This window comes from Cynocephalus volans, chromosome 3 (assembly GCF_027409185.1).
Source record: "Cynocephalus volans isolate mCynVol1 chromosome 3, mCynVol1.pri, whole genome shotgun sequence".
In the NCBI taxonomy this organism is placed as follows: Eukaryota; Metazoa; Chordata; class Mammalia; order Dermoptera; family Cynocephalidae; genus Cynocephalus; species Cynocephalus volans.
In genome coordinates, this window is record NC_084462.1 from 130629276 (window position 1) to 130648207 (window position 18932).

An 18932-nucleotide genomic window follows, 5' to 3' on the forward strand; every position below is an offset into this window, starting at 1 on the left:
GTTGACCCATTTAATAACCTGGAAGAAAAAAGTGTTGCTCCACGTCTGGTCTCAATGGAAGTTATTTTCTAATGGACATTAAGCCGAAAGGCCATGGCTGTCTAGGAGGTTAAACAACAAATATCTTGTCTGCATGGGCTTACGCAGCAGCTTCGGTCCATTCTTCTTCAGAAGCGGCTTTGTTGTCTTGCCTGTAATTTGCACACTTAGGTTCTGTAGTTTGTTTATAAAATAGTTTTACACAAACCACTCTTAGCAGTGCAAGCTTCTGAGTTGAAAATTATTCAGGCTTGTTTCATTGAAGGCACTTGGTTTCCATGGCAATTTATAAAAGATGGTGGTTTGGTTTCTTCATTGGAACAGATGACGTAGTTTAGGTGTTCAAGTGGCCGCAAGCAAACTCCGATAAGCCTGTGTACTATGTAAGCCCAGGTTTACCGTCCTGGATAGTAGTGCATGCAAAAAGACATAGCTTACAGTTATTTAGCTTAGCCATCGGAGGGAAAAAAAAAAAAAATAATAATAATAATAAAGATGGGATGGGGATAAGGTGGGCAGGAACATGAATGCTTTAAATAATTCTGAGTTCAGGTTATTTTCAAGGAAGGGTAACAGCCAAAGGTAAAAGGGCCTACATTTATTTAATTCTCTACATAAAACCTTCTCGAACGGAAAATAAATGCCAGCTCTTCACGTACCCTGTTTACAGTGAGGTTTTTGTTGGCAGGCCATTAGGTTTCCATGGTAACAAGCAAACTATTCATTTGAAACAAAACCAGCCATGACTTTGTGCTTTGACAAGGATTTCTATAGCTTTTTTTTTTTCTTTTTCTCTCTCTCTCTCTTTTTTTTTTTTTTTCCAGAGTTCAACCAGATGACACTGCAATCGTTTTAGCCACAAAAGCACCTGAAGGTCTCTTTTCTACTCAGGTCAAGATTATCTTTTATTTGTAGTTTGGAATAAGTTATACTTCCATGATGTCTTTTTATCCCCAGTGCTTAAAAAATTTTGTTTTTATTATTTTATTTTTGAGTCAGTAGTCAGTGGAGGAATCTTTGGTAGTTTGTTTTTTCAGTGTCCATTTACAAAGACTCTTTCTTCATGCCAGTGCCTGGTGAATCTTTTATAGCCTCTGCCAGGATAAGGTCACCTTCGAGGACTTAAGATAGAGATGAGGACGATAACCGGGAAAAGCCATATATGAACTAAAATCCCAACAGCACCATCAACGGAATCTAAAGATAAGGGAAATAAATGCCAAATTAGAAAAAAAACAAAAGAGAAAAAGCATTCCAGGTAGCTACTGATACAACCTTGGTGAACTAATAAAACAAATTATAGAAAATATTTTTGGAAAATATTTGTTTTTACTTTGTTTTACTTATCACCTTCATTACAAGGCAAGTGAAAATGAAAATAATTTGAATATATGGTAAAGCATTTGATAAAATAAAATATTTGCCAATTTTAAATTGGTATAATATGCTAATGAAAACTTGTTCGTAAGATATTCACCTGAGTTTGCAATTGAGCTCAACCTTAGAATAATGTTAGTCATATGAAAGCAAGCACATGGAAAAAATTCTCAGAAATTCTAAAAAGGTGAGTTTTTCCCCCCAAGCTTCCAGAAGAGAAGCTTGAAGACAGAAGAAAACTGCTGTTGATGAAAACTAGGAAGGAATAACTACGGGTAGAAAATTGACTACTGCAACTAGTAGATTATCCATGTTTAGATCAGTCCATTATATACAAATTGCATAAATAATTTTCTCTTTAGTTTAACTTCTAAAAACACTTTGAAGGTGATTCTAACAAAAAATTCCCTTCTAGCAATACGCTTTGAAAGTCCTACAGTATGTAGTTCATATCTCAGTTACAGCCTTGTGTCCAGGTGATGTCTTTTAGGACATATACCTTACCTAGGAGGGCTAATACATATCTTACCTAGGAAGGCATACCTAAAATTCATTAACCTGGTTAAATGTACAACATGGCTCTCTCCTAAAAGAGAGCTGAGCTTTGAAAATAGAGACATATAATCTTAGCTCTTGATGGTAGCATTTAGTGTCTGGGAAGGATTGGGAGCCTGAGCAGTTAGGAAGAAGTTTTTGGCCTTCAGGCTGCTCTGTACTTAGAAGTTAATATTAAATTAATATTCACCAAACATTCAAACACCATTTATCAAAATGAACTTAATAAATGATAGTTGAATAGACACAAATGCAACAGAATACTTTCTCATACCAAATAGAGTATTTTTGTTCCGTTAAATTATTTCTTTCCCCTGATTAACAGAGGTTAAATAAAAATACCTTCAATACATATAAATATAGCCAACTTAAAATAGCCACACATTTCTCTGGATTTACTAGTTTAATAGAAAAAAAGGCTGATTATGAAAACATTCCATTGTTTAATACTCAAAACTCTAAGGGCTTTCATCATCATTTCACTGTGGCTACTCTTACCAGTTCTGCTTTCTCCTCTAGGGAGTAAATTTCTTTCTCTTGCTTCCCTCCTTTGGAAAGTTTAATTCAATTTATTAAATTGAATTCATAATATTTCTCAGTGATGAATTATTAAAACGTAAATTGTCTGTATAAAGTGGCAACTACTTTCAGTTAATATGTTACTGTCACTGATTCATGTTGTAAAATGCAAAAGGACAATGGTGATTCTTCTGAGTTTTACAACATGAAGCACGTTTTTCCATGCATTAGACAAACCTGGTTCATTTGGGTGTAGTTACTGGTTTTCTAAAGCAGAATGAAGCAGACACGGGGAGAAATTTTTACTAAATGGGTTACTTGAAATGCTAAGTATAATGACAGGAAGCTACAAGCAAAATGATTCATTGTTATATGCAATCTTAGTTTTTATCTTTTTACAATGCTTAAGAATGGAGTCAATTCAAGTTCATATGAGCAATCACTGGATAGTTGTGCAAATTTGACTTTCGACATCTAGACTGGTATTATTTCCCATTAAATATAGTAAATTCACAAAGACTCAGATTTGTCTAGACTTATACATTATGGATTTTCATGCTTTTGTATGTGCTAAAGGATTGATGTGTTATTTGTGTAAACTTAGCTTGATTGCAACCTGTTCATATGACCACAAATTAAATACTCAAGATGGGTCTAAGAAAATTCAATTGGAGGAATTTTTAATAGGAATGGTTTCAGATATCTTAGTTTCAAATGTATAATATGTAGATGAGGATTCCAATAAGCAGTTCAGCACATAATTCTAATGTTTTTTGCATTGTTTATCATTTTTTATTTATAACTCTTCTATTAAAAAATGGACCTGTGGTAAAAAAAGAAAATAAAATTTGAACATATCATTAAATTATAACATTCAAATCAGGTTAAAAGTATCAAATTACTAAACAAGATTATGGTGCAAATTGAAGGAGATTAATTACATCATAAAAAACAAAGCTACTCCATTACTTAATATATATATATTAAGACTCTTTACGATACTGAATCTGTTAAAATGGTTGGCAAAAGTTATATCTAGAAAATATACTCTTAAACTGTTTGGATGAATAAAAATATCTATGGCTATACAAATGTGTGCTGAGTATAGACATTTGACAAATATTTTAATAAAAGTTTTAAAAATTTCAAAATTAGAGAATATAAATTAAAATATTTTAAAATCTTAATTAAAAATCAAAGTATGCTTGTCATATATAGCTCTAAATTAAAATTACTTTTATTTTATCTTAGGTCAAATATGCTTACAATTAAATATAACACTTTAAAAATACCTTCAAAACTTTGAGGTCTTACATATAAGAACTTTCTAAATAAACAAAATAAAAATAAATTTGTTTTATAAAATGAGAATATATTAATTTAATAGTAGTTACATTAACATCACATCAAACCAATCCCAAGAAAAGACACTTACTCTTAGTTGTTAGGTCTTGTTTTGCACATTCTCCTTCTGCAATTGAGACATCATCGATAGCAATGTCACCTTCTATGCCAGGACCTCGAATACCTTCAAAAATGAGCTACAAATATGAATGAAACAAACCTAAATGTGGATCTTTGATTTGTAGATCAATTTCTATTGAGAAATTGAGGTGGCAAAGGTAAACTTGTCAGTAATCCTGGCATACTTTATTCTTGATGGTTCTCAAAATTGTTATTTTACAAAACACAAAAACTTGCTTAACAAAACTTATAAAAGGATCTTCCTTGCATAGTATGAGTTCTTCACATCAAAAGCTCTGTGTTAACTATAAAACAAAACTATTACAGTACCATAAAAACAACTACTACAGATCCTCTCACTTCTAATTTTCAAGGGTAAGAAAAATTTTCATTTGAGCAGTCTTTTTCTGAAATAGATTCCCTCCAGTTTTTTTCTAAGCATATCTTGTAACATAAGTTTTTTAGAAATATTTTAAGGAATGAGTCAATTCTGTGTTCTTTACAACAGTTTTATGTTTACTGACACCCAAAACAAATGTTTACCATCTCTGAAGTTTATCTCTTGAAAATAGATTGAATAGGTTCCTCATATATTTACATTATGATTTACCTTTATGATTTCACTTTTGATAGTCTATTCTTAACACCTGAAGATACTTATGGGTCTATTTATGTTGAGTGGCAAACCTTTGAATTTCCAGTGTCTACCACACTGGTGCATGAATATTCAAAGAATAGATGAGTGAAATCAGACTCCCTTTATTATGAAATTCTGGATAAAAGAACAGTTAAGGACAATTAACAAAATCTTACTATTTAATTTTTATAGAAACAAGATGTTTTTAGAATTTTCTCTACAACCCCTAAATTATTCCCTGCTTCAAGTAAAACTTTTTAATCCTTTTGATATGAAAGGGCAACCTACGTATTTAACAGTTTGTATTTCCAGAAAAATTTCTACATGTCAAAATGGAACATCTGGTTTGGTCTTTCCTAAGAAAAATTAGTTTAATAAAGAGTCGTTTCTAACATCAAGCTGATATGTGATACTTTTACAAATTTCTGGGCTTTTTCAATATAACACATTTGAGTGAAAGTTTATTTTAATCAATGCCAAATTTTCTGTTTTTGTTTTTTGTCTGAAAATAGCTCCTTAAAGGCAAATTTGAGGTGATATTTAGCGAACTTAAGCTAATAGTTCCCAGGAGAGCTGGTTGTTTAAAAGACCCTGACACGGGCACGTGCACGCTCTCTCTCTCTGTCTTTCTTCCACTCCCATGTGGTCTGCTTGTACCCACAGGCTACCTGCCATTTTCCACCATGAGTAGAAGCAGCCTGAGGCCTATATCAGATGCAGTTGTCTCAGAATTGTAAACCAAATAAACCTTTGCTCTTTATAAATTATCCAGTCTCAGGTGTTCTGTTCTAGCAACACAAAATGGACTAATACAGGTGGTATCTGGGAAGGTATGTTGGAAGTGGATAAAAAAATCCTCAGAGGACTCTTTAAATCCAAAGGTCCTATGAGAAAGGATTTAAAAAAACCCAAAATAACCAGTAGTATAAACATCTGAGAGCAGTAGATATAGAAAAAGGGAAGTAATTTTAATGGCTACAGAATATTCCACATTATGGATATAATTTATTTAATCTGTACCCCATTGTTATTGTTAGACATTAAAATTATTTTCTGCTATTATAATAAAGGGTGAATTGAATACATTTCAAGTAATTACTATAAATACATATTTAGGGTGCATGATTCTTTAAGGCCTTATAAATTGCCCCTATGAGCAATCTATCTGTGAGAAGGTATTACCCTGTTCCTAACAGTGGGTTCTTAAGCCTTTTGGGTGTATTTCCCTTCTTTCATATCTGCCCCTTACCTGACAGAGAATCAGTGTGAGGGTAAATCAATAGTTTTTCCCACCCCCCTTCTTAGTTTCAGTCATTTGATACTGACTCTTCTCTCATAATAACACCATGAATGAAATATTATTTTGGAGAAAGTCAGAATTCAAAAGTTCATGCTGAATATCAGTCTTGTTTGTAAAATCAGTTTCTACTTTGGCCACAAGGCTATACTTCATTGTTGGAAAGTGGAGTGCTGCCATCAAAATAAATTTTTATTTTATGCAGATATTTTAAATGATTGAATGGAATAAAGAGTAGATTTCTTCCTGCAAGTCAAGTTTTAATTTTGGAGTGAAGGAGGAGTGAGGATATTTTGTCAAGAAAACTTGTCATAGTAAAGGGGAAACGTTTCCAGTCATTCAAAATTTTGATTTAAAAAGTGGTAGTGGGAAACGGGGTGGGAAAAGGGAAGGAATGTGAGTAAATATTGCTTGTAGAGTACAACACAGGATTTGCAACGTAGCAAAGATTAAAAAAAAAAGTAGGAGAAAAGAAGATTTAAAAAGTAGGAAAGATAAGGGAATTGCATTTCCATATGCTTTGTGTGGGGAAGTGAGATGGGCTGAAGAGTCTAACAAGGGTAGGTTCAACTCTTCTGCACCTGCTCACATTTGAAATTTACACAGATGAAACTGAAGTCATAATCCTTTCATTGGGAAGAATGCTGGGGATAAAGGCTTGGAGTACATGAATTTTCCTTAGCTATGTAAAGGTAAAGAGTTTGATAAAGTTATCTATAGTTTTTCTTATCCAACGTACACAATTATGTTTACTTCATAAGCTCTTGTTACCTGCAGGCAGGAGTCAATATAAAATAATGGAATTATGTTAAACAAGATAAAAACCAAAATGTATAAATCATCAGAATCATTCCTGAATTTTTCAAAGCTGCTTTCTCTGGAAACCATATTTTAATTAGAATGATCCTGTCCTTGCTAAAAGCATTTCAAAATTTCTTCTGTTACTGCCTTTAAAGTATTAAACATCCCTTTTTCATTTAATTTTCTTTTTCTTCCCTTACTCCTGCCTCCCTGTGGAGCTTGATCAAAATCACAAGGTCAGACCTAGGCTTGTGCTAAACACACAAGTGCTGAAGCAGAGAAGCTGTGAGGACAGTCCCTTTTGTGGTCAGATTGAGAGGGAGTGTTGAGGAGCTTCTTGCAGTAAACGTGAGGGAGGGATTGACTGATGTCATTTAATATGTGTGCTGCCTGCTTCCTGGCAGTATGTTGACGGTAAGTGTGTAGTTGGCTGAATAGGAAAAATACAAATCAAAAAAGTTGAATTGTCATATGTCCAAAGAGCTGCCTATACCTAGAGCATTCCCTTATATGAATACTTCATCGCTTGGTGATACTGAATGAACTGATAAAGTAATAAAAGTTGGCTGATTTGCAAATCTATTATTTACATTGACCTTTACAACTATTAATAATACAGTTTGTCATTGAATAAAGCAAGTTGATTTCTTTCTATATAAGCATAGCAGGAGTTTTAGACATTGTGTGGGAAAAAATCAGGGAATTAGTTGTTCATTCTGACAATAAAACTTTTGATATAGTCATGATTAGTGTTTTAAAAATTTATTTGAAATCTTCTGATGATAGAAAATCCAATCCAATAGTCCAGAGAAATACTATACTCTTTCTCAGGGTCCTTTTTGAAGAGAAAGAAGAAAGTCTTGTGTAGCACGTTTGTTTCCTTTTAATTTCCATGGTAATTTTGCTATTGAGAAGATACAGAACATTTTTTAACTGAATGACTCCCACAAATAAATATTTATTGCATTGTTCTTTTTATTCTCTAAACTCTCACAATTACATCTTTGAATTATTATAATTAAATTTTGCAAATTTCAATAGATTCATAAATAACTTCTAGACTAAGATCTAGAGGAGTAACTTTTTCCTTTATATTGTTTTTGACTGTGAGGTAGATTACAGAAATAAAATGCTTATGTATTAAATTTATAGAATATGCCTTGGCCAAGCTTTCAATAAAAAGTTTTACTATTTATAAAAGAAAATCTTTGCTGACAACTTTTTCTAAAACATAAAGATGAGAAAATATAACAGTTCATTAAAGTGATGTATTTCAACATAGAAGTGATTTGTAAGCAATGAAAAAAATCTGTATTACTGTTTATTTACTTTGAGAAGAAAGTCTCTGTAATTTAAAAAGTTCAATAATGTCATGTTTTTATGAAATCCCATCATTTTTCTGACTACTATTACATTACAGAGATAAATCTATGTTTCTTTTCTCTTCAGCACTTCTGAAATGCATTTAGTTTAACTGAGTCGAAGAAGGAATTAATGGCATGTAGATACCTGGGGAGAAAATGTTGAAGTTTAGGTCTCTTAAGAGACGAATAAAATTATGCAAAACATTTTTCCCACACAATCATGTTAATATTATTTAAAAGTTTCCCTTAACTGAAATGACAAGTTTAAAATTTAAATGTTTTCATAATGTGTGCATACAATTTAGCATACAATATGCTAGAAATATTGCATAATCAGAAAATTAACTCTTGATGGTAAATTCAAATGGGAATTTAAAAAATCGTGTGGACTTTGCATTAGATTACACTACACAAAATTTTTTCAATTCATCAATTCACAGTTTCTTATATACATCATAATGCTTTAAAGTATATAAATATAGATGTTGATACAGAAATACAGCAGATGCTATTAAAGCTTTTGTTCAAATAGAATTTCTCAGCAAAAGTAGAAGAGTTACATGCAGTAAAAGTCAATGTGGGAATCAAAGAATACAATGCACTTCTGATGATCTGACTTCAATGTTAATGGTGCCTTCTGGAAATGTTCACAGCACATTTTCTTCCTGACAGGAGACAAATCACTTTTGATCTTTACGGCTCAAGCAAGTGCAAAAGCCTAAGAACACTTGAAAATTGACAGTGTGTATCACTTTAAAAACATATAAATAAGTCTGAAAATAGCTATTAGCATTAATACTGTTACCTTTATTTTATTACTCGTTCAGCAAATAACAGAACTATCACTATCCTCAACCATTACAAAAGAGATTTGAAGAGAGGCAACATAGTAGACCGGGTGGGTAGCCTTGGCTTTTTCCCTGGGGAAGTTGTTCCAAATATTAACAGTGAGTTTGCCTTCACAAGACTCTGCCAATTCAATTAGCTGGATAAATGTCAATTGATTGTCAAAGCTTCTAATCTGAAATAATAACATGAGATTTTGACTGTTGGCGGAGACAGAAATAAATAGACCACGTTGTGGTCAATAGTTAATTCAGGAGCCTCATCATGTCCATATTATTGCCCTAGAATTTGGCTAGAATGCCAGATATGTAACTACATGAGCATGTAATGTCTACTAATGAGGACAATATTTTCCAGATTATTATTACTCTTAGTTAGAACTTAAAGGCAGTATGAAGTAATGAGAGCACTATAATCTCTTTCTTTTCCAGTCCCTATTTAGTGTAAAGTATGTGTATCCTAATTGTTTCAAAAATTGTCTCAAAACCTAGTTCCAAATCTTTAAGTGACGATGGAAGCATAGGAGATTTCTAGAATCCCTTTTACCTAAACTAAGAAAATGTAAAGAGTATTTTGTGTTTTATAATGTCTCTTTACACTCTACCCTGGAAAACATTTGGAATATACTATGAAAGAGGAAAAAGCATTAAAAGGGAAGGTTAATATTTTGTTTGGTATAGGAGATAAAATGTGTGACATTATAAGACTAAGACCATATTGATTTTACTTTTTTGGAAATTTTGTTCTAATCCTTTCAAGTATAGAAAAATATATTTTCATCATGAGCACTGATTATGCTAAATTAATTCCAAGAAAAGAGCCCCAAAAGAAATTTCATTAGAATTAAACTTCTATTTGCCCTCAAAAGTACTACACAATAATTTTATTTTCAGCCAAGCAAATTAATTGGACATACTCAAACAAAAGACTTCGGAAGTTGTTTGACTTAGTTGTTTGTTTTTTAAAGTGTTTATGGATCAAACTAATTTAAAATCATGCAACTTCAAGCAAATAAAACAACACATGTTAGTGAAAGAGAGACTCAAAGTCACTTATACTCCATTTAAAATCCAATAGGTAAGAGATATGCCTTCCACTTGAAGGAAAACATCCTTGAATGCCAGAATGCTGCATTTGAATAATATTAAAACTTCTCACAACTTAATTTATATGGTAATGTATTTGTACCATTGTTATCATGCCTTTCCTGGTAGGCATTACATACCAAAGAAAATATTTTTTAAAACCTTCATAGATTATAAATGATTTTTTGAGTAAAAAATGCTTTGTGTGAAACAATTCAAAACAAGAAACTCAAAAACAAAACAAAACAAAAAAGCAGAATGGAATGATGTAGTTGTATTTCATGTTTCTTTGGATAATCAAGATCTATGAAATATAAGAAGGTCCCTAGCCAATGGAACTGGAAATATATTAGGAAATGGAAGAACATTTTATTTATCTTTATTTTCTACTGGTAATTTAAATAGCTTAAAAATGCATTGACTCAAAATTTTTACTTTTTGATTTGCTTCCACCCAAAAACAGATTTATCTTTCCACTTGAAACAACCAAATAGCTGGACAAAATATATGAAATGATGGTGTTTAGGACACTGGACATTAGATAATGAAGAACTTTGAACCCTGAGAGATGGTGAGTCTTATGATTGCCCTACACAAAGGTTAGTCTTATGATTGCCCTGTATAGTTTGCAGACCATGGTGCAAGAAAAAGGAACAATGATAAAGGCTGGTAGAAAAACTGAGTTGAGGAGATGGATCTGAGAGTCCAAGTTCAGAGCGGAATACAAGAAAAAAAAAAAAAAGAGTTGGACAGGGAAAGTAAGAGCGAAAGATCTGCAGAGGGTCCCCTTTGAGTATTCAGAAGAGTACTGATCAGGATATAAATATGAAGAAACTACCCAAGACCTGGGAAAGTATCGGAGGGATGGATTTAAGTTAATAATGCCAAGCCCACACAGGACTGGGAATGGTGAATTTTCCCACTAGCCCACTGAAATACCTCATAATTTATGGCACATTGGGCAGAGTACTCTGCAGACTCTTGCCTCAGCAGTGAGAAATAATTAGCCCTATACCAAACTCTACTCTAGTCTCACCTAACAAGTCTTTTTAAAAAGCAAGACCTAAGATGATCAGACTGTTTCCAAGTTACTTAACTACATCTGCCAACAATCTTAAGATTTACAAAATACAAAAATATGCAGCACCTATCAAGGTAAAATTCACAATATTTTGCACCCAATCAAATTACCAAACTTGCAAAAAAGCGGAAAAATAATGACTCATAATAAGAAGAAAAACCAATCAAAACTAATCAAGAACCAATAAACACAGATGCTAGCATTAACAGATAATGACTTAAAACAATTACAACTGAATTTCTTCTGTTCAAACCATTAACTGGAAACACAAAAATGTTTTCTAAAAGAGACTCAAATTGAACTTACAGTGATAAAAAGTCCGATGGCTCAAATGAAAAAATACACTGAATAGCATTGAAGGAAGATTGAACATTGCAGAAATGATTAGTGAATGTGAAGACAGAGTAGAAACTACCCAAAATTACACACAAACAGAAAAATATATATATTTCTAAATGAAAAAAAACAGCACTAATGACCTATGAAACACGTTGAAAGGAGCTTTGTATATTGGAGACTTCAAAGGAAAGTAGAGAAAGCAAAATATTTGAAGAAATAGCCAGAAATTTCTCAAATTTTACAAAATCTATTAACCCTATTAACCCACAGATTTAAGAAATTAAATGAATCCTGAGCACATGAAAAATGAAGAAAAATACACCAAAGCACATAATAGTCAAGGTTCTGAAAACCAGTGACAAAAAGAAAATCTTAAAAGCAGCCAGAGAAAAGAGTCTTGTTGCATACAGAAGAATAAATATAAGCATATCCACATATTTGTCCTCAGAAATAATGCAAATAAGACAGCGGAACAACATCTTTAAAATTCCAAAAGGAAAAACTAGAATGCCACACTTAGAGGATATATCTTTCAAAAAATGAAGGTAAAATAGATTTTTTCAGAAGAATTTATCTTTAACAGATCCACACTACAAGAAATATTAAAGGAAGTCCTTCAGGCAAAATAAAATTGATACCAGATGAAAACATGGATATATAAAAAGGTACAAAGAGCACCAGAAACAGCATCTATATTGAGCACCAAATATACAAGCTGAGTCTGATTTCTCAGTTGAAATGAGGAGAAGAGCTGAGTATAGTGGACAGAGAAGTCTGCCAAGGTTTGGATCATTATGAATAAAGTTTCATACATTTGAACATTCTTGTATATCTCCTTTGAACATTCTTGTGCATGTCTTTTTTGTGAATTTAGTAAGTAAATCCCTGACCCTACAGAAAACCTGCTATCACTTGTAGTAAACTGTAGAAACTTTCTGTTCTGAATTTACTCTAATACTATGTTTCCTTGTAACAAAAGACTAACTCACTAATTGAAGTTCCTTCTTTAATTAACAATTCTGGGAACAGGATGCAACAGACAAGATTAGCCAAATCTCAAAGAAAAGCAATTCTTTTCTATACAATTACAACATCAAACTTGTCCCTAGCACTCTGCCTCTTTTGTTTCTTTCCCCTATGAAACTCCTCTCATTACTTGTATTCCAGGGATTTCATTCCCTTCAGGATTTTTTTCTGTTGTAACATTCTGAATAAATAACTCAATTCCCCTGAAAAAACAATATAAAACAACACTAATAAAATCTATGAGGGTACTTCAAACATTCATGGAAAAATAGAATTAAAAGATAATACAAATCTTTCCATGATTTTTTGAGGTATCCCTTTATACATTTTCTAATGTAAAAAACATGATAGTTGAAAAGAACTATTTGAATAAATCATATAATAATTCATTACCTACCTGTAAGTCATTCTATTAATTCTGAACAGTGAAACAACTTTTGTTTAGATAGTGGTCTTTCCAATTTATTTACCACCTTATCCCCAAATTTCTTAAGAGTGGACACTTTCTGTGTGAAGTATGCATAAAGCAAATGTACTTCACAGGGCCTGGTTTTCCAAAGCCTTGCAGTTTCAAATATTGACCTTGCAAAGGACAGGACATTTTCCCCAGGCTATATGATTGCTGTTGTAAGATAAAGAATTGTAACACAGCAAGGTTGCTGGCTCAAAGACAGACAGGTTACTGATTGATATGTAAAGATACTGGGAAATTGCTGTAAGAAGATAATGTTTGCTAAAATCAAGCTTTTGTTGCAAATTGCATTATAGAAGGTCACCTTGCTTGACTTACTGAATGTTACCAGCTTCTATTGCTAAACTTGTTAAACTGTAGTTAGGAAAAACCCCACCTATGTTCTCTTCCTGTAACTTCCTGGTCTGGAGAATAAATGTGGGAAGAGAACCCCAATTTGTGGTTAATTTGCCAAATAGAATGCCTCTATCTTGAGGCTTCTGGGAGATTAACCCCTTTTCGGGCCTTCTCACGGCTCAGAAGAGATGGGATTTGAGTAATCTTTGGCAGCTCTGTCACCCAGGGGAAAAGGGGTGACAAATCTGTGGGAGGCAAAGCAACATTTCTGTGTCCATTTATGAATGTAGCTTCTTCCTCTGTGACTTCACTGAAATCATTCTGATACAGGAGGCGTCCAGTCTCCCTGTGTTCAGGTTTCAGGACATGTCTCTGGGTTCCCAGCCACTCCCTGAAGTCTCAGGTCCCCTCCTCTGGACTCTACCCTGGAGAATAGTTACTGTTTCCAGTTACACCTATTTTCAGCACCAACCCGGAAAATGAGACCACAAGGGGCTGGCTTATGAAAATCCAGTGGCTGGGCAGGTTCAATAGAGAGCACAGAATATTCTTGAATATGCTTGGTGCATGTGATAGGGTCTGACCAATGAACATGCTCCAGGAAGAGACTGAGCATGTGCCAGGCTAAATGTTACAAAACTGGGAACCACCCTCTTAACTGAATATTCATTAGACAGAGAAACTATAAAAGCCAAACCCAGCAGAAGGCAGGGCTGTTGCTCACTTTTCTGGAGGTGACCTGCACTTCACTGGCTGAGGTTTTTATACTTTTCTTTCTATCAAACTTACTTTCAGCAAGCCACTGCTCATTCTCTTGAGCCAGCCTGCACTTTGTACAGAACTTTAAGCATGTTTTTCTTGCTTTTGTGTTAGACTTGATGTATATATTTCTAACTTTTATGTTAAACTTGGTGTGGGCCCTAAGCAGTCTCTGGAGCTATGCCGCACTTCCTCTGTGGAACTTGTATTTCTTATCTATTTTATTAAACTTGCTCTCACTTTCTACTGTGACTCTGCCCTTGAATTCTTTCCTGTTGCAGAATCAAGAACCTGGTAAGAGGACTGAGTGGGTCGAGGCTGACTATCAGGCCCATCGGACCCCCCCTGACCCTACCTCTAACATCAATTCTGAGTTACCTCCTCATGGCAATTACCTCTTAATGACTAGTCTGGTGGACTCAATCTGCTTTCCAATTTGAGTTTCATTGTCTTTAAATTCCATGGACATCAAGATCTCTTTCGTTTTAACTCAAAAAAGCACTAATTAGATTTGGGCTCCTCCTCCACAGTTCATCTTATTGATGGGTAGGTGATCTGCATGGTTTCATCCTTTAATCACTTTTTACATAAATACACTTTTCCTTGCTAACATCAACCACTCTTAAAGTTTGAGGTAACACATACAATGTGATGACTCACAAATATGCACGTCCCCAAAACTTCAGAAGAACATATACAACTATATCCTGCACATATTTAAAAGGATATTCCATAGACATTTTATATTAACATGCCCCAAATAGAAGTAATCATATTCATCCCTGAAGCTTGTCTCTTTTGTTTTGTTATGTTTCGCACAAGCGTTACTCAAGACTCCCCAGTTCAAAAATTCCTAGTCATTCATGGCTACTTCCCAAATTCCTAAAATAAAAACATTCTGCTACATTTTACATTTAACTATATCTTGAAATCATCCTTTTTTCTTTATACTACTTTCCTAGTTTTTCCCTTCAACATCTTCTGTGTGGATTTTATAAAGGTGTCCTAACTGGTTTGCCAACCCCATTTTATCTTCTTGATCCGGTCTTCCACACGACAACCAACCTGACTGATGCACCATGTCATCCCCTGGGTATATGACCACGATATCTTTGTTCACTCTGCCCTTTGCTGGCAATATTAATGCTAGGCTTTTCTCTGCTTTGCAATCTCTCTCCTTAGTTCAGGTTTCACCTCACACTGTAAGCTTTTCTTAACTCCTCCCTATTCTTCTTGTTTGTTAGATGTGTTCATAGAACCTTGTGCATATCTCTATTACTGCAATTATTATAGTAAGGGATTGTGTGTTTGGAGGTATATTTCCACCAATTTGAGGGAAACAATCATTTTATAAATCTACATGCCTAGCAATGTGCCCAGCATACAGTAGAAGCTCAGTAAGTATTTTTGAACCCTTGCTTATGGAAATAAATGATTGGTCTGAAAGGTGCTCAATAAATAATTATTAAATTGATATAAATGACAATACAGGATTATTTTGAAGGCTATATTAATACTATTATATTTATTTAATAAAATTAATTTATATTAGTACTATTGCACAATTGTATTGTCCTTCATAGAAACAAAATGATTGTTATTTTCCCAAAGTCACATGTCTTAAATTGCTTTTATGTATTTGTAGATAATTAGCTAGTCTTACCCCTTTATTATTTACCATGGTGAATGATTGTATTCATTTTTATCATCCTGGTTAGATTTAGAAGTGCAATCTCAAAAGCAAATAAAATTTTATATGTTCATTACAAGAAGAGGGCAATCTATCCATTTAAAATTAGCATAACTGGAACAGTCTTTGATTTTCTATATCCTTACAACATATGCCATGAAATGTATCCAATGTATCACTAGTAGAAGAAACATTCAGTGCTATCGATATAATGTCATAAAGTGGATTTGAATTCTTTCAAAATAAGAAATAGAGCTATAGAACATATTATGTGTTATTAGATTTTAAAGATATTTTGCTAAATTTTAAACATGAAAAAATATTTGGAGATATATATGTTGGATATATATGTATATATACACACACTTATATATGTATATATGTTTACATAGTTTATAAAAATCACTAAAAGTGTATTATTAACTGTCCCATTGCAATAGTTTCATGATACATTGTCTTTATGATGACCACTGTTATAGTCATTAACTTTTCTATGATATCTTTACAGCTAACTCATATTCAATCCAAGTCTTACTTCTTTTCTACTTAAAAACAAAGAATAGCTTGTTTAAAGTTATCTGACTTTGATAGTCAAAGTGCTAAAATACCAAAATGGCATTACCTCAAAGAGACACATTTTGTCAAAAGTGTATAAAATACTATCAAGTAAAATTCAAACAGATTGAGACCTGATTACCCAGTTACATTAGTATGAAAAACTATACTGTTTTTCTTCAAGGAATAAAATATACACACGTGATTTGATAGAAATTAATTACATCTTTCCAGGAAAATCTTTTTAATTTTGAAAGACTACTATTCAAACATATTACTGGATAAATTTTAATTATTAAGGAAAAAAGGCATTTCTCTTTATAAGACAGCTTTTAGAGCTAAAGAGAAACCTAATCGTGATTTCTGTGATGCTCATGTCACAGAATTTCTGAATTTTCATATTTTAATATTCTCTCAAGATCTGCCTTTAATGTTACGCTTACATACAGCAATCTATTAGCAGAAATGACTGTTGTTTTCTTACCTGAAATGAAGTAATGGGATATATATTAACATGAGCCTCATTCCATCGTTGTCCTTTATTCCCACTTGAAGACCACAGCGGATTCTCTATTGTTGTCTGCCCTTTCAAACGCAGATAAACATTTAAAACACCTAAAAAAAAATAATGAAATTTCATTTTGTATATTTGTTTTCACTTCAAATGTTTTCTCCTTGACCTAACACATACACTTTTTAAAATAAAATTTTGTAGTATTTAATACTAGTATCTCATTCTTTCTTCTCTCATTTCCTACTTGCTCTATGACATTTGACATTTGATCCAAAAATAACTATTTTCTAATCTCTAGAACCTGTGACTGTTACCTTATATTGCAGATGGAAGTTTGCAGGGATATTAAGTTAAGAATTTTGAGTTGCTGAGATAATTTTAGATTATCTGGGTAGGCCTTAAATGCAATCATACTTCCTTATAAAACAGTGGAAGTGGGAGATTTGATATAGTAGCAAAGAAGGCCATGTGAGAGAAAGAGAAATTGAATAGCTGGTTTTGGAGATGGAATAAGGGGCCACAAGACAAGGAATGCAGGCAGCCTCTAGAAGCTGGAAAAGGCAAAGAAATGGATTTTCCCCTAGAGCCTTCAGAAAGAAACCAGCCCTACTGACATCTTCATTTTAGATCTGTAATATTTATTTTGGATTTCTGTTCCCCAAAGCTGTAAAACAATAAATTTGTGTTGTTTTAAGTCCCCAAATTTGTAGTCATTTGACATTTATTACAGTGGCAATAGGAAATTAATATTTCATGTAATCATGTACTGACTGACTCACTCATACTTTGACCTTAATTGTGTTTTATATTATCTTTTAGTATTTTTTTCAGTTTAATTTTCACTCAGTTCACATTTTTCTTCTAAAAGAATTATTTGAAGATAAAATGAAGATGTTTTATCTTATTATTTGATACATCTCTTTAAACAGTTTCATGTGTGGTACACAGTAATGATAGTAAAGATAGTAATAATATTAATACAATATAACATTATGTTGAATATGTACTTCATATGAGGAATTAATCCTCTCAACAACCCTATGAAGTACTTACTACTACTATCCCGCATTGTAGATGAGGAAACTCAGAGGAGTTAATTAATTTGCTCTATGTCATATAGTAAGAAAATAGCAGAGGCAGGCTTTGAACCCAGAGAGTTTCAGTCTTACATCTTTATCACTAGGCAATCAACATTTTAATAAATTTTTAAAAAATCAACTTTATTGAGGTATAATTTGCATGTAACAAAATTCTTTCATTTTAAGTGTACAGGTCAATAATTTTAGACTTATGTATACTACAGTGTAAATGGCATTCGGTCAAGGTATTTAATTCTGGGCTGGTCAGTTAGTTCAGTTGGTTACAGTGTGGTGTTTTAAAACCAAAGTCAAGGGTTCAGTTCCCCATACCAGCCAGCCACCAGAAAAAAAAAAAAAAAAAAGGTATAGAATTCCATTTCCGCAGACAGTTGCCTTACTTTCCTTTGTAGTTAATCTTCTTAGGCCCTCTCCCTGTGTCAGGTAAACTAGATCTAACTTCTATCACTACTCAATGATTTTTGTTTGCCTTTTCTGATATCTCATATTAATGGAATTATGCAGTATGTATGTACTTAAATGTGTGTCTGGTTGCTTTCTCTCAGCAAAATGTCTGGGATATTCATCTATGTCATTGCTTGTATTAATTAGTCCTTTTAAATTCAGTGTTCAGTTGATTTACATTTAATGTAATTATTGATGTTTAGACTTAAACAAACCCTCCTATTTGTTTTCACTTGTCTCTTCCATTTTCTTCCTCCATGTCCCCTTCCATTTTTTTCTTTTCACTTGATAAAATAAATTTCATTTTATTTCCTGTACTAACTTCTTAAATATATCTCTTTTTATTATGCTTTAGTGTTGTTCAAGTGCTAACAAGAGAAATTCATAACTCTTCAGAGTCTAAAGTCAGTATTTTACTTATTCATGCCCACAATTAATAATTTCCATCTCCTTCACTATCACCTTACCCTCTTTATTTCACACCTGAGACTTCACATTCTATATCTCACTTCACAAATGGAACAATCTTATAACAGTATATATTCATTTATCTGCCCCATTTCTTTACTCATTCGTAATTATATTTTTTACATTTGTTTTCATTATCAACCACACCTTACAGTGCTATTATCTTT

At 32.8% G+C, this 18932-nt stretch overlaps 1 protein-coding gene across 1 annotated transcript in view; it reads right to left on the reverse strand.

Annotated features, from left to right (window-relative positions):
* Nucleotides 1-1147: 1147 nt before the first annotated feature.
* The window catches only part of MDGA2 (MAM domain containing glycosylphosphatidylinositol anchor 2), an 800938-nt gene continuing 783153 nt past the window's right edge, over nt 1148-18932 (reverse strand). The window contains exons 15-17 of the mRNA XM_063091085.1: nt 16727-16857; nt 3926-4031; nt 1148-1236 (exon numbers count right to left, since the gene is read on the reverse strand). Of these exons, the coding sequence (XP_062947155.1) occupies nt 1148-1236; nt 3926-4031; nt 16727-16857 (326 nt within the window). The remainder of the gene's footprint in view (nt 1237-3925; nt 4032-16726; nt 16858-18932) is intronic.